Source organism: Indicator indicator, chromosome 15 (assembly GCF_027791375.1).
Source record: "Indicator indicator isolate 239-I01 chromosome 15, UM_Iind_1.1, whole genome shotgun sequence".
Taxonomy (NCBI): Eukaryota; Metazoa; Chordata; class Aves; order Piciformes; family Indicatoridae; genus Indicator; species Indicator indicator.
This window is the reverse complement of record NC_072024.1, coordinates 23,281,591-23,297,852: the sequence shown is the minus strand read 5'-3', so window position 1 is coordinate 23,297,852 and position 16,262 is coordinate 23,281,591. Positions and strand designations below refer to the sequence as shown.

The following is a 16,262-nucleotide window of genomic DNA, read 5'->3' as shown; positions in this document are numbered from 1 at the left end:
CACGTGCTTGTGTAATTTTATTTTTATATGGACCCTTCTAGTGAAAGTCTCACAGGTATGGATGTTTTTTCTTTTCCTTCCTTACTCTTTAAGAGCAGCTGAGTCTCCAAAAGCATTTGCTGTGTAGGGCAGTATGTTCTGTGAAGGTAACCCCCAAACTCATCAAAGCACTAGTAAGATGTAGGAGGTGTAGGCTCTCCTTTCTCTTTAGCCAGGGCACTGCTAGATGACGCTGGGCTGGTGGCAGCCATTCCTGTGTGTGCCGGGTGCTATCCAACTCGCAGAGCTTTGCAAAGCTCACAGATGAAAATAGGTGAGATTGTGCTCTAGGGAAATACCAGTTCTGACTCACAGTTGTCTCTCTAATGAGAGTGATTTGTAAGCACTTCAGAGAATGTAATATTGGCACCAGTTGCCAGCAACGGGTCATATCCCTCGTTCAGAGAGGCTTCAATATGCTTTTCCATCCTGCCCCTCTGCCCTTCAGAGATTAATTTTGGTTACAAATTAAGGAAACTATACCAACTTCATACAAAATGTGTCCTCCTTTCTGTGTCGGGGTTGTAAATGTGTCTTTATTCACTTCTGCTTTGCAGGGGCTGGCAGGATGTGAGTGATAAAACTCAACGTGTGCTTACAAAACCATCAGGAGGAAGCAGGAGCTGTGTGACTGAGCAGAAGCAGTAATGCTTGTGCTCAGAGCATGTTTACTAGGCTGCATCTGTGGCTTTCTTTCCCTCTAGATCCTTGACCCCACAGGCCTTGAAAAGTAGGGGATTAGGAAGAAATGTACTTTGGAGGGGCAGGCAGCTCCACAGCCATTTGCTGGCAAGTTTGCTGTGCTCCTGTTGAAGCTGTCAGTAACAGCTATTACTAGGAGGAGGCCATTGAGGAGTTAGGAAGTACCAAATGTACTGACTTCTGAAGCAGTGACTGTGCCTCACCCATGATTTGTAAGATAACGGGTGGCTTTGCAAGCACCAAGCAGAGATCCTGAGGGTCTTTTCCAACTTGAATATTTGTGTGATTCTGTGGGATTTGGAGTGGAAATGGTAGGACTGAGGGCCTTGGTATCAGGAGAGGGGGCTGAGGTTGTGTAATATGGATGATGCCAGGTTAGAGGTTCTCACAACATCACCTTTCTTCAAAAGTCATCTCTGAATATTTGAAGGACTGCATTACTCATCTCAAACACTCAGAGTTTATACCTGAGTGTCCAATTCTGTGAAAAATCAGTCTATGGCATGCTGCGACCTTATCTCTTTTCCAGTCTCCCTTTGGGGCTTCAAGTTTACCTCTGAAAGTCGGAGATTTTCAAGGTGGTGGTAGCAGTGTCTGAGAATTCCAGTGATTCAAAGGGAAAAGATCAAATTTTATCATCATCCCAGCAGACTGGGAGCAATGATAAAGTTACCAGCATGGCTTTCAAGTGTTTTCTGACTCTTAAGATGCTCGTGCCTTCTGGAGTTTGGGTTGCCTTCATGGGGAAATTGGGTTTTGGTGAAAGCTTTGTTTTCAAAGCATACGGTGTTCCCATCTGTAAATATTGGACCTGGTGCTATCTTCTGGGCTAAAACACAGCCTGTGCCAGTGTATTTAGCATGTAAAGGACATCTGTATTTATCTTTTAAGTACCTTAATCCTGAAAATACACCTGAAAGAATGAAAGCATTCAGGAGCAGAATTGGCTCCTTGAAATCTGCCTTCCTGTAATAGCATTTTAGAGGGGGAAGGGGGAACACACAAAACAAACCCCCCAAACTCTACAGCATGGTGCAGGGTATTTATAGCAGAAATTATCTGCAGTGTACAAATGTGCTTCCATGCCTGTAACAGTATTTCAGCTCTGGTACAACTGAGACACATGGGGAGGATGGGTGGAAAGTTTAAGCTTCCTGAGATAGTTTTGGGAGATGAATTTTTACCAGGCACCACTGGAAGTGGATGTTTTGCTGTGGAGAGGTTACAGATACAGGAAGATGCTCAAAGGTGTTAATGGTCCCGTGCAATGTTGCTTGTTGCAAATACAATGAAGGCAAGTTTACTGCCCCCTTAAATAAAGGGTTTGTGCATGCTAAGGAAGCTCTCCCTGACAAGGTTATTAGATAAAGCTAATTGCTGTTGCAATTAGAGAGGAGCAGGTGGCACAGTCCTGGAGTGAGAGATTTAGTGGCTTCATGGTGTGAGCTGTGTAAGGCAGTGTACTTTCAGAGACCCCACACCTTCTAGGCAATGCTGCTGGGGCAGTAGTTGGCCGGCAACACTAATTTTCTACCTCCTTATCTTGTCAGAAGGCTGAGGGGAGATTCTCTACAACTACCTGAGAGGAGGTTGGAGCAAGGTGGGAGTTGTTCCCTTCTCCCAAGTAACAAGAGACAGGACAAGATAAAATGTCCTCAGTGTGCCACAGGGGAGGTTCAGACTGAATAAACTTCTTGACTGAAAGTGCTGTCAAAGCCTGGCACAGGCTGCCCAGGAGGGCTTTCGAAGAGGCAGAGATGTGGTGCTGAGGGACATGGTTTAGCTCCTGACTTTGTAGCTAGAAAATGGTTGGACTGAATGATCTTGAAGGGCCTTTCCAACCAAAATGTTTCTGTGATTCTATGATACTGGGCTGCAAATTGCTCTTACCAGTCTGTGGGATCTATGTGGTGGATTCTGTGTTTTAAAAATGTATATTAAATAATAGGTCTGCTACTTCACTGTGGGAGTGACAGTCTCATCTCTGATAATCTGAGAGGTTGCTTGTTTTGTGGATTATCTGTTTTAACATGAGTCTGAAAGTCCCTTGCCTGCCTCTTTATTTCATGTGAGGCTACTGTTAACGTCCTTGTTATGAAGTGACATCTTAAATGGTGCTGGTTATCCCCTGCTATCTTTCCGCCTTCTGTTTCTCACCTGCTCTCCATTTCCTACTTTCAAGGCCATTTATAGCAGGCAGCAAAATGTTTTCTGTCTCTGGGAGCTGCCTGCACTGCCGAGTGTGCTTTTTGCAGCGTGTGCTCTCCCAGCACAGGCTCCAGCTCTCACAGATGCCAGGAGAGGCTCAGAATGGGTGGGATGCCCTGGGTGGTAAAGTGAGACAGGTGGTGCTGCTGTGTCACCTGAGCACGTTGGCTCAAAACCAGAGCAGGCAGCGGGAGTCTTTGACACGAGTCTTCCGCCAGAGCTGGAGAGACAAAAGAAATGATGATGCTTTTTTAATCTTGGCTGGTGTGTCGACCTGCAGCACAGGTTTAGTGCTGAAGAAACTTTGATTGAGTGTAATGTGCATGGGAGGGAGGGCAGAAAGAGTAGGGACTGTTGTGGTTCTGGGCAGCTGTCATTGCTGAAATCTGTTAAGACTTTTGCTCTCTTTGGGTGTGAGTCTTACCATAATGATTGAAGCTTTAAGAAGGGTGTCTACATGTGAGAAGGTTTGACAGAGTGGATAACTCAAAACCACACCTAATGGACATTTGTGGTTTGGAAGCAAACTGCCGTTTCTTAGTTTTGTTTTCTAATTTGAAGTCAGGCTGAGCTAATTCTAGGCCAGGCTTTCTTTAGTGCACTCTGAGGTGGAAGATAACGGCCACTGGCATGGTGTGCCATTTTTCCCTCCTAGAAAGGGCACAAAGATAAAGCACTTCTGCTGAAATGCCTTTGGCTACCAGTTGATTTGACAAAATACCCAAGTTACAGTTGGGCACCTGGGTTGGGTTTTGAGAACAGCCATCACTGGCTTCACTCTGCTTCATTTCAAGGGAATGGGCATGGCAGCCCTTCACCAGTATGAGCAAACGCTTTGTCCTTGGCTCATCCTATGCCGTGTGATGCTTCCCTTTGCTTTTAAAGCAGTACTAGATGGAGGATTTGTTTGCTGCTTTTTGTTTCCTCAATACAGCAAAAAACATCCTAGGAGAGGATTGAGTGAACAATAGAAGGATGATCTGCCACTGTGTTGTTGAAAATCCTTAAGAGGGAACTCTGCCAGGTTCCCTCTGTGTTTTCTTTGGAATGGGTTCTGTTCCCATGTCCTTGGTTCTCTGGGCATTCTGGTTTATCATAAAACTGCAGTTGTCTGGGTGCTGCTCTGATTCTTGTATTTCTTTACATTTTTGTAGGTCAACAATGACCAGAGATAAGGTACCTAATGTATGGGTCAATCCAGTCCTACTACACTCTTGAAAACCTATACTATCCACTTTCCCTCTGGCTAAATATGTGCCCACATGCCCAACACAAAAGCTAAAAGATGAGGCTGACCAACAGCTGTGGTACATCTCCACAAAGGTGGGGTTTTGCTGATTCACTCAGCTCAGTTTAGTCTGAAGAGCTGACAAAATCCAAAATGCTGAAGCAAAAGAATCAACAGACTATTGCTGGAGTGAGGGAAAGAGCAGTGTTTGCCTGATCTTTAAAGCAGGTGATAAATTAAGTGTAATCCTGGATGTGTTCACATCGATGGCCCAGAGCAGTGCAGCACAGGTTTGGGTAGATCAGGAGATACAATCCTGGCACATGGTTCTGTGTCTGAAAATCATCAGTGCAATGGAAACCTGCAAGAGGACTGGTGGTCTTTAATTACAAGTGTCCCTAATTCTTCAGCAAGCAGGATTTTATGCTGAGAGAATTCAACACTGGGACATTTGATAGCACTTCTCCTCGCTCTTCTGTCTGGCGCTTCCTCCCCTGCCTTGCTTTCTTACAGACGCTGGTATGGGATTGAGAGCCAGTGCCAGGAATGCTGCCTGTGGCTGGCTTCTCAGGATCTAATTTTGACCTATGACAAGCCTGGCTTTCAGTATCCCATACTGCTGTGCTGCTGAAGATCTGCTGTAAGTGGAATCTGATATGAACTGCAGTCCTTGGTGTCATTTTAAAGCAGAAGGTTCTTTTTCTTGTCTGTGTAGGAGGCAGGAGTGGTCCTAGAGCGTGTTGTGGTAGAGTGATGCACACACAGCCTGTTTGATTTGTGCCCTACCATCCTTGTGCCTGACCCTGCATCAGATGTAGCTGGAAGCAGAATGTGCTTTTGATGGTGCTGAGGGGTCCTGAAATCCTTCATCTGTTACAGTGTGCAAATGAAAAGCCATGCAGATTGGGTTTGGATATGGGCTGATAGCAAACCAAGCCCTCACAAAGGCCTTGCTTCACCTGCTGAGTTCAGGGAGCTGCCTCAGACAGCAGACATCCTGTTGCTAATGAACCTCAACCTGTTTGTATTTTCCAAAGGACAAACTGAGCTGCTATTCTCCCTTCTCTTGGAAACTCTTAGAGGCCAGGAGCTAATCTCAGGTGCCCAGCTCCACTAGGAGTTAACCAGCGTTCAGCTTGCACAAGCCCAAGTTCCTTTGTAGTTGTGGAGTGCGTGTAAGTTTGCAGCTAAAATTTAATGCAAAGTTGTTGTTTGCCTTTGTTCCTTCCTTTTCCTAGTCTGAGAAATATCCTGTCATTAGATTTGGTTTTCCAGCACTGCTGTTGGTACAGGTTGTAGCAGTTAAGTATTACAATACACATCATGTATTCAAAGCCCAACTCCAAACCACAGTGGAACCCCTGTTGTGTTGTAAACACAATCAATTTCTGACTGGAACAACACAAAACCCTCAAATTAATTTTAAAAAAACTCTAGTGAGAGAAAATATTAAGTAGTGTAAAGAGCTAAATAATAAGGGTAAAAGTCAATTCCATACATATAATCCTTACTTAAAATGCCTGCATGTGTCTGAAGTCAGACCCACAAGCTCAACTCACAAAGCCTGCTAGCCAAGCACAGAGAAAGCCTCACTGGTGGTGAATGCTAACACTGTTTAAAGGAACTTGCTAAATGTTGGAAAACTGTTTGATGGTTGCCTTAGAAGCTATAGACTTACAGGGAGAGAGCTAATTGTTGGTCTGGAATTAATCCCTGTGTAACACATTTTAGTGTACTACTAAAGGAAAAGATAAATGGAGCAGTGTGAGCCCTAGTACCCTCATATTTCTGTGCAGTGCTTATGGATTGAGAAAACAATAAACAACTTTCACCTTTAAGTTTCTAATTGGGGTTTAAATTATCCATTACATGCTGCTGTGGGGGGCTTTTACCTTGATGGGGTAAAACTTGGCAGGCTTGGGTTAGCAGTTGCTGGTGTTGTTTCAAAATCCTCAGACAAATCCCACAGAATTGTTGGGAGCTCACCAGTATTAGGAATTAATAATTCAGTGAATTAATTTTGCCCAAGACAAAACTCTCACAGTGCATTCCAGTGTCTAATAAGCCTGTCCAGTGCCATCAGCCTGCACAATTAAAACTCTTCTGCCTGGTGTTTTGTGTCCTTGGGTTACAAGCTTTTGGGGCTTCGTTGTTTGGACAGTACAGCATGAGGCAGTTTGGACAGTAAAGATGGAGATTTGGGTAGAGTGAGACCTCATGAAGTTCAACAAGGGCAAGTGTAGAGTGCTGCACCTGGGGAGGAATAACCCTCTGCACCAGCACAAGTGAGGAGCTGACCAACTGGAAAGCAGCCCCAAGGAGAAGGACCTGGGAGTGCTGAGGGACAGCAAGTGCCCCATGAACCAGCGACGTGTCCTCGTGGCCAAGAAGGATTTGCAGGTTTATTCCAGTAACTACAACCAGGTGGGTCTGTGTTCACCTGGACTGCAAGTGTCAGCTCTGAGATAACAGAACATCCTGTGATCTAAAACTGCACCCATTTCAAACCATTATGGAGTTCTTCACTATTTTGGATTGGTTGGTTCTGACAGGAATAAAAGTAGGTAAAACCTATGCCTTAGTGTCAGGCTGAAGCTCTCCTGCAGCTCCATGGTGGGTTAAGAGTTTTGTTTCCCATGGCAGGGCTTTCTGAACATTTTCCACAAGAATGCTCCAAATCCATCCAGTTTCACCAGTTGGGGGATCTAGTGCCCAGCTTGGATTGCATTCCCCAGATAATGCACTGTTTTCATCAGAGCTGCTGTCGTCGTCTGAGAGAAGCAGTTCCTGAGCAGCTTTGTCATCAGTGCTTTCTTTCATTGTTTAATCCTTCAGAGAGCCCTTGTAAAAGAGCTTTGACTGGGAATCCCTGAGCAAGCAGCCATGGCTGGCTCAGGCACTGAACTCGTGAGTGGCTTAGGCAGGGTGCTGGGCTCTGAGCTGAGTCCTGGCTGGCTGCCTGCCTGCTGACTCTGCAGTGACCCCTGCATGGATGGCCTGAGTGAGGAGCTGTGGACAACAGCTGCCACCCAATCCTCCATACGGTAGTCAGCAGCTCACCCAGATCAGAGGAGTGACATTCTGTGACTATTTGAAGGAGGTACAGCCTGCAGGTATTGCTTTGAGACCTTTGTTTTCAGGCCTCAGATGTGTACTGCTGCTGTCTCAAAGCAATTCACTTCAAGAGCCTTGGTTTGTTGTGGTGGTTTTGTTTTTTTTTTTTTTTAGTAACTTTTAAGCTCTTTTTTCACCTTATCTGGACATTTTTTGGCACACAGAAAGTGAGAACTGGGTTCCATGTCCACGGTGAGCTTCCTACAGTCTCATTCCTGGAGCAGCTGGCTATAGAGAAGCCAGGCAAATCAGAGCAGGAGCTAACAGATGCGCAGTTGTAGGCCTCCATTTTACCGAAGATGATTATTGGGCTGCCTCTATGTTTTACATAGTGTTACAGACTTCAGCTCCACAGACTAAATCCATTATTTTTAAATTTTTTTATTAAAACCCCCTTGTTTGGTACTGGTTCAGAGCCTTCCATAGCAAACATGTTCTGACATCAAGTTAAAACAGGTTCTCACATATTGGACTGGCTTGGAAGGGACCCTCAAAGGTCATCTCATCCAACTCCTCTGCAGTCGGCAGGGACACCTCTAACTAGATCAGGCTGCCCAGGGCCATATGAAGATCCTGAAAGTCTCCAGAGATGGGGCCTCAGCCACATCCCTTGGCAACCTGTTCCACTGTTTCACCACTCTCATTGTGAAGAACTTTTTCCTGATGTCCATCCTAAATCCCCCCTGCTCCAGTTTCAAACCATTGCCCCTCGTCTTATCACCACAGGCCCTTCTAAACAGTCCCTCCCCAGCCTTCCTGCAGGTCCCCTTCAGATATTGAAATGCAGCTCTAAGGTCTCCCTGGAGCCTTTTCTCCTGTAGGCTCAACAGCTCCAATTATTTCGGCTTGTCCTGATGGGGGAGGTGCTCCAGCCCTCTGATCCTCTCTGTGACCTCCTCTGGACCCATTCCAGCAGGCCTATGTCCCTCTTCTGTTGGGGGTCCCAGAGCTGGACACAGTAGTCAGAGATTTGTTTCAATTTTCTTTTGAAACTGCAATTCCAAGTGGCAAATGGAGCTTCATCTACAATTATTTTCCCTTCTGCTTCAGCACTGTGCATGTGGGTTTGCTTGTTCTAGGCTTTTCCTGAAGTCCTGGAGCAGCTGCTGTAACAGCTCTTAAGAAAGTTGTGTCCTGCAGACATAGCAAGTGTTGTGAAATGATTTTGGTGTCTTTAAAACCCCTTGTTTTCTATCTAGCAGTAACTGAACTCCTGCTAACGCAACCAAATGATCTTGTAGGTCCTCCAGCAGGCCAGAGGTGGCAAGCATAGAGCTGGCAGAGCAGTCTGAGCAGCAGTGCTCACAGAAGGCTGTCATCCAGGCACAGTCCTCACAGCCCACACGTCAGACCAGTATCATCCTGGCTGAAGATATCAGTAAGTTTGAACTTTTGGAAGCGCAACATTGCTTGTTTGTCAGCCTCCTGGCTTCCTCCAGAAAGGAAGCAGGGTGCACAAAAGTGCACAAAAAATGGCATTTCCATGCATGTGCATAGCCATGTTGGACTTGTCATGGGTGTGGTTTGTAAGTGCTGTTTGCTAAAGGTCTCAAATAAGTGTTAATGATATTAATGATACATCCAGGAAATGGAATAATTCATTAAGATAAAAGTTTAAAAAGGTGGGGGGGCAAGGTGACCTGAAGTGATTTTCAGTGCATATAACGGGAATTCAGGTGCTGTGCATTTAGAAAGCTGGGAGTTGCCTTGGTGTCTGTCATACAATATACCTGGTGGTTTTATAATGACAGAAGCAGAACCAGGTGGTCAAGTAAATGTCTTGCAGTCACTAAATAAAGATGGAACTAGGGATTTATCATCTGGTCATCCAGTTGGAAAAGCATGGACTTGAGGGGTGGACCACTAGTTGGATAAGGAACTGGCTGGCTGGCCGTACTCAGAGTTGCAGTCAACAGCTTCAGGTCCTAGTGGAGGCCAGTGACAAGTGGCCTTCCTCAGGGGTTGATGCTGGACCAGTGCTGTTGAATATCTTTGTGAGCATTATGAACAGTGGAACTGAGTGCACCCTGAGCAAACTTGGGAATGACAAAAAGCTGTGTGGTCTGATTGGCACGCTGGAGGGAAGGGATGGCATCCAGAGGGACCTGGACAAGCTGGAGATGTGCACCCAAGTCAATCTCATGAAGTTCAGCAAGATCTTGCACCTTGTGTTGGAGCAATCCCAAGTACAAATATAGGCTGGACAGAGGGCAGTGCTGAGGAGAAGGACTTGGGGGTGTCAGCTGATGAATCATAGAATGGTCTGAGTTGGAAGGGACCTTTGAAGGTGATCCAGTCCAGCCTCCTCTGTGGTCAGAAGGGACATCTTCAACTAGATAGGCTGCCCAGAGCCCTGTCAAGCCTTGCTTCGAAATACTCAGATGAGCCAACAATGGTCACTGGCAGCCCAGAAGGCAGCTGTGTGCTGGGTTCCATGCAAAGCAGGGAGAGCAGCAGCACAGGGAGGGGATTCTGCCCCTCTGCTCTGTTGAGATCCCACCTGTAGTACTGTGTCCAGCTCTAGTAGCTCCAGCAGAAGGACATGAAAGTGCTGAAGTGGGTCCAGAGGAGGCCACAAAGATGATCAGAGGGCTGGAAAACCTATGCTATGGGGACAGACTGGGAGAGTTGGAGCTGTTCAACCTGGAGAAGGCTCCAGGCAGACCTCAGAGCAGCTTTCCAGTACCTGAAGGGGCTACAGGAGAGCTGAGGAGGGACTTTTGACAAGGGCCTGTAGTGATAGGATGAGGGACAATGGCTTTGAGCTGGAAGAGGGGAGACTGAGACTGGAGATTGGGAAGAAATTCTTTAGAGTGAGGGTGGGGAGACACTGGAACAGGTTGCCCAGGGAGGTTGTGGATGCTTCCTCCCTGAAGGTGTTGAAGGCCAGGCTGGATGAGGCCTTGAGCAATCCTGGTCTGGTGGGAGGTTTCCCTAGGGGCCCATGGCAGAGGGGTTGGAACTGGGTGATCTTTAAGGTCCCTTCCAACCCAACCCATTTGATGATTCTGTGATCTGCGGTGTAAAGTCTTTTAAGGTCTCTAGGACGTGAGCCCAGTCTGACAGTTGCACTGTAGAAACTCTTCACAGGTACTCAGACAAAACATCTGTAACTTGGTGTAGATAGAAGTCACAATCGAAGATTTATTCTAAAGCTCAGTGAAGAAGGGAAGTGCTTTTCTTACTCACTTAGCTACAGTCACCACTTGACCAAGGGTTTCTTAGCCAGAGTTATGACCAAGTTTCAGTTCCTGCAGTGTTCTGTGTCATTGGCTCAATTTAAGGTGTTTTTTGTCTTCTTGGTGCTCTTGATGAGCAGGTTCAGTGTTGCTCATTTCATTTTTTGATGTTCCTTCAAGTGACTGGACAAGTGCTTCGCTGTGATGCTATAGTTGATCTAATTCATGACATCCAGATTGTGTCCACAACAAGAGAACTCTATCTTGAAGATTCACCACTGGAGCTAAAAATTCAGGCTTTGGACTCAGAAGGTAAGAGATTTGCTTTGAAACTCTTTATTGTCTGATCTGCACACTGGTTTCATTTACAACACAGTTGAATGTTAGAACAGAATTAGCTGTTGGGTTTGGGAGACAGAATAATTATTATAGAATCTTTTAGATTGGAAGAGACCTTTAAGGTCATCAAATGAATCCAGTAACCCAGGACTGCCATGTCACCAGGTCCTCAGCACATCCCTGGTGGTGTTCAAGAGGGGATTGGACGTGGCACTTGGTGACACGGTTTATAGTCATGAGGTCTTGGGTGACAGGTTGGACTTGATGATCCTTGAGGTCTTTTCCAACCTTATTGGTCCTGTGATTCTGTGATACATGGCTGTGAAACCCCCTCCAGGGATGGGGACTCCACCACTGCCCTGGGCAGCCTGTCCTAGGCCTTGACAACCCTTTCAGAGAAAAAATTGTTCCTCATGTCCAACCTAAACCTCCCCGGTGCAACTTGGTGCCATTTCCTCTCATTCTATCATGTTTTATTTGGGAGAAGAGACCCACACCCACCTGGCTCCAGCCTCCTTTCAGGGAGCTGTAGCGAGCAAGGAGGTCTCCCCTCAGCATTCTTTTCTCCAGACTAAAGAACCCCAGGTCCCTCAGCTGTTCCTCTCCAGACCAGCTTTGTTGCCCTTCCCTTTGCTGACACCTGGGGAGCTTCTCAGCAACCAACACCCCTGAGTCTCTTTCTTCAGGGCTGCTCTCAACCCACTCTGCACCCAGTCTGGATTTGTGCCTGGGTTGCCCCAACCCAGATTTAAGACTTTGCACTTTGAGTTATTGGACCTCATGCAGTTGGCACTGGCCCACTTCTTAAGCCTGTCACATCCACACTCAAACCAAGTGATTTTTTTTTTTTTTTAGGACAGCTGCTGGGCTGAAAGGAAATGATATGTAAAGCAGCTCTGAAAGGTTGAATTGTTTGGTTTGGGTAGTTAATGAGCCTGTCCTGCTTTTTTTCTGTGTACAATGAATGCCAAGTTATGTATGGCAATATGTTAATAATCAAAAGTAATTTTGTTTTCTTATGCTATGCATAAGGCTGGATTCTTGGCTTGGTATTTCTGCAAAGCCTGAAGTGTGCTCAATGGACCAATTAGCCTTGGAAGCCACCCAAGTTAGACTCTGAACAGGAGCAGTGATTCCAATCCCATGAAGAATGTTTAATCTGCATGACTGAAACGACGGCTTGGTTTGAAGCTGTGGGACTGAACTTCCTGGTCTAAATTTAGGGAGTCAGGATATGTTCAAAAGCTTTGAATATCAGCTCATTTTGACACTAATAACCTTGGCATTTCACAGATTCACAGATAACCTTTGAGGGCGCCTTCCAACCCAAGGCAATCTTGTCCAACCCTCCCTGCAGTCATCAGGGACACCTCCAACTACAGCAGGCTGCCCAGGGCCACAGCAAGTCTGATCTTGAATGTCTCAGGAGCTGGGGCCATCCTTGGGATCCATCCTTGGGAGACCTTTGGGACTACTGTTCCTCATGTCCCATCAAAACTTTCCCTGGTGCAACTTGAGGCCATTTTCTCTTGTCCTATTACCTAGGGAGGGGAGACCAACCCCACCTGGCTCCAACCTCCTTTCAGGGTGGTGTTGTAGAGAGCAATGAAGTCTCTCCTCAGCCTCCTTTTCTCCAGACTGAAAAACCCAGTTCCCTCAGCTGCTCCACCCCAGTCCTATTCTCCAGACCCTTCACCAGCTTTGCTGGACCTGCTCCAGCCCCTCAGTGCCCTTCTTGCAGTTAGGGGCCCAAAAGTGACCCCAGTACCCAAGGTATGGCCTCACCAGTGCTGATATACAGGGAGACAATCCCTTCCATAATGCAGCTTTGCAAAGCTAAAGCAGGCATAATCAGAGGAAATTAGACTTGAATCCATGTTAAATAATCCAGTCTCAATTTTAATTATATTGCCCTGTGTATTTAGAGTTTTGTGTTCCAAATCCTATTTATTTGGGATTTGGAGCTGTCTGCAGTAAGCTGTAGAGAAATGGGAGGAACACCATAGGCTGTGCCTTGCATCACCTTGTCCTGAAGTGGTTTTGTGGCTTTAAAATGTCTTAAGTGTACAAATTCAATAATACCTTTGCTTTGAATCTTTATTAATGTAGGTATAAATGTCAAAGGGAACAATAGAAATGGAAATAGACATTAAAATATAGTAAATACTGGGAACTTGGTTCCCTATTTATTTGTTCCAGTGGATGCTGCAATTCAGAGGAAGGCTGGTCCTGAAGATTGTAAAATCTTTCAGATCAGCAGCTGAAATCATCAGCATTGTGTCATGTAATCATGATAAACCTTGGGTTTCAGTTTGTGGCTTTATGTTTGTGGTTTCTGCTCCTTTAAACACTTAAAATTCCTTGTGGTGCACAGTTCCTAGAAGGAAAGCACTCAACTGAAGTTCTTTGAGTGAAGAATTATTCCTGTTCTGGGTTCATCGTGGTAGTGCTCAAAACCAAAACAACAGAGGTGGAAAGTGCTGTGAACTCGTTTCCCAGATGGGATCTCAGATCCACATGTTCCAAAATGAAATATAGCTTAGAGGTGTTTTTTGTTGATGTCCTGCTAATATCTAATTATATCTAATAATAATCCCCTTTCTCAGGCTTACAGGATGTTAGGGATTGGAAGGAACTTTTGGAGATCTTCCAGTCCAACCCCCCTGCCAGAGCAGGACCAGAGAATCCAGCACAGGTCACACAGGAATGCATCCAGATTGGTCTTGGAAGTCTCCAGAGAAGGAGACTCCACAACCTCTCTGGGCAGCCTGTTCCAGTTCTCTATGACCCTCACAGTGAAGTTTTCCTCATGTTGATGTGGAACCTCCTGTGCTGTAGCTTATATCCATTGCCCCTTGTCCTATCCCAGGGCACAAGTGAGCAGAGCCTGTTACTGGTTACAATTCCATTTTACTGTCTGTTCTTCTATCCCACACTTCCTGAGCTTACTCACAAGGATGTTGTGGGAGACAGTGTCAAAAGCCTTGCTAAGGTCAAGATTTTGACCCACTGGTCTTCCTGCATCTGCCCATTCAGTTATGGCATCACAGAATGCTATCAGATTGGTCAAGCATGACTTCCCCTTGGCAAATCCATACTGACTACTCCTGATCGTCATCTTCTCTTCCAGGTGCCTAGAGATGACCTCCAGAATGAGCTGCTCCCTTTACTACAGCAAAATTTGCAGACTGTGTCTGCTGTAGCAGTTGTGAGTGGCTATTGGAGTGGCAACACCCAATGTGCCCCTTAATCTTATTTATTTGCTTCTAATTTTTTTGTATATCTATATAAAATACACAAAATTATTTTTCTTCAGTTTGTGTGGTGCACAACAGATGAAAAATTCTGAAGACACAAGCACCTGTCTGAATTTTTGTAGCACCAGTGGGTGGTGAGACACTGAAACAGGTTGCCCAGGGAGGCTGTGGATACCCCGTCCCTGGAGGTGTTGAAGGCCAGGTTGGATGAGGCCTTGAGCAAGCTGGGCTGGTGGGAGGTGTCCCTGCCCATGGCAGGGAGGTTGGAACTGGATTTTTAAGGTCCCTTCCAGCCCAACCTGTTCTATGAATCTACGATTCCAAGCAATAGGGTGGGGTTTGTGGTCAAAGGGGAAAAGAGGTGAATACTGTGGGGGGCTGACAAGTGGTGACACCTGCACCTATCTGGTGAGCTTTGTGCAGAACATCAAGTGGCATATGGTGTTGCTAAACTGTGAGCAGAGAAGCCAGTTAACAGAACATCTCACATTTGCCAAAGGCAGATAGTGATTTGTAACATAACTCTGGTAGTGCATCTTTTTAGGGATAAGAGAGAGACCTTTCCTAGGGGAAAAAAAAACATAGTTTGTGCTCCAGGAAGACTCCATGCTTGTGATTTCTTTTTGGGTTGTTTGATTTCTAGGCAACACTTTCAGCTCGTTGGCAGGGTTAGTCTTTACCTGGACAATAGTCAAGGATGCAGAGGCTGACAGATTCTCAGATGCCCACAATGCCTTACGGTAAGTTCATTTACTTCATTCTCACAAGTCTCAACTCCCTTCAGTTTGATGGTCCTCCTCTAGGCAGTTTGGTCAACTGAAACAATGCTTGTCGGTCAGTTCATAGAATCCTAGAAAGGTTTGTGTTGAAAGGAGCTCAACGGTCATCCAGTTCCACCCCCCCTGCCATGGGCAGGGACACCTTCCACTAGCCCAGGGTGCTCAAGGTCTTATCCAGTTTGGCCTCAAACACCCCCACGGAGGACATCCACAGCCTCCTTGGGCAACCTGTTCCAGTCTCTCCCCACCCTCATGGGAAAGAATTTCTTCCTAATCTCCAGTCTCAATCTCCCCTATTTACAGCTCAAAGCCATTGCCTCTTGTCCTGTTACTCCCAGCCCTTGTCAAAAGTCTCTCCCCAGCTCTCCCGTGGCCCCCTCCTTCAGATACTGGAAGGCTGCTCTGAGGTCTCCCCAGAGCCTTCTCCTCTCCAGGCTGAACAGCTCCACTCTCATAGCCTGTCTCTATAGGGGAGATTCTCCAGCCCTCTGATGATCTTTATGACCTCCTCTGGACCCATTACAGCACTTCTATGTCCTTCTTGTGCTGGGGGCACCAGAATTGGAGGCAGTGTTCCAGGTGAGGTCTCCCCAGAGCAGAGGGGCAGAAGTCCCTCCCTTGTCCTGCTGGTTGCACTTCTTTTGATGCAGCACAGGACATGGCTGCCTTCTGCACTGCAAGCAACCATTGCTGGCACATGGTGACACCCCCAAGTCTTCCTCCTCAAGACTCCTTTTGAGCCATGTATAACCTAGTTTGTATTTGTTCCTGGGACTGCTTCAGGGGTCTTTTTCAAGTGCCTACTCAACAGCCTGTTTAATCAGCTGAAGGTGTTAAGGAGCAGCCTGAAGTAGCTCTAATGCAACACCTAGGAATAAATAGATGCAGTTGCTGATCTTTCTGAAGCATCCTGTACAGAGGAAAGATTTATCACTAAGCTTGTAACCTCAGCATTTCAGCAGAGAGTTTGCAGTTTTCGTTTTTGGTTTGGTTTGTAAGTCCTATTCAATATCAGGAAGGAGCTCTCCCAACTTGAAGAATTTCAAGTTTCAGTCAACACTTAGTTCTGCTAGTGAAATCACCTTCAATACTGGGTTCAGTTTTTGGGGCCAGGTCTGCCCCAAATGTTAATATTCATAACTCTCCTCAACGACTGGTGCTTGCTGATTGCCCTGTGAAAGTGCACAGCAAGCCATCTAGAGTCTGGCAACCCTTAAAACATCTCTCTTTCCATTTCTGTCCTCTCACTAGCCATTCATGGCAACTTCTTTCCTCTCTCTTGTTACATCTCATTGAAATTTCTAACAGCTCCTATAAGTGTCCTACTTGTCTTTTTATCAGTCATTTATTAAATGCAGCCTGGCTTCAGAGAGGTCAAAGTTCCCTTCTGCTTTGACGAGCTGTTGCTTTTCCAAAC

At 46.1% G+C, this 16,262-nt stretch overlaps 1 protein-coding gene across 1 annotated transcript in view; it reads left to right on the top strand.

Moving 5' to 3' along the window:
- NUP210 (nucleoporin 210) overlaps window positions 1-16,262 on the top strand; it is an 81,703-nt gene that overhangs the window by 1,491 nt on the left and 63,950 nt on the right. Inside the window, exons 2-4 of the mRNA XM_054387541.1 lie at window positions 8,533-8,669; window positions 10,651-10,782; window positions 14,710-14,806. Of these exons, the coding sequence (XP_054243516.1) occupies window positions 8,533-8,669; window positions 10,651-10,782; window positions 14,710-14,806 (366 nt within the window). The remainder of the gene's footprint in view (window positions 1-8,532; window positions 8,670-10,650; window positions 10,783-14,709; window positions 14,807-16,262) is intronic.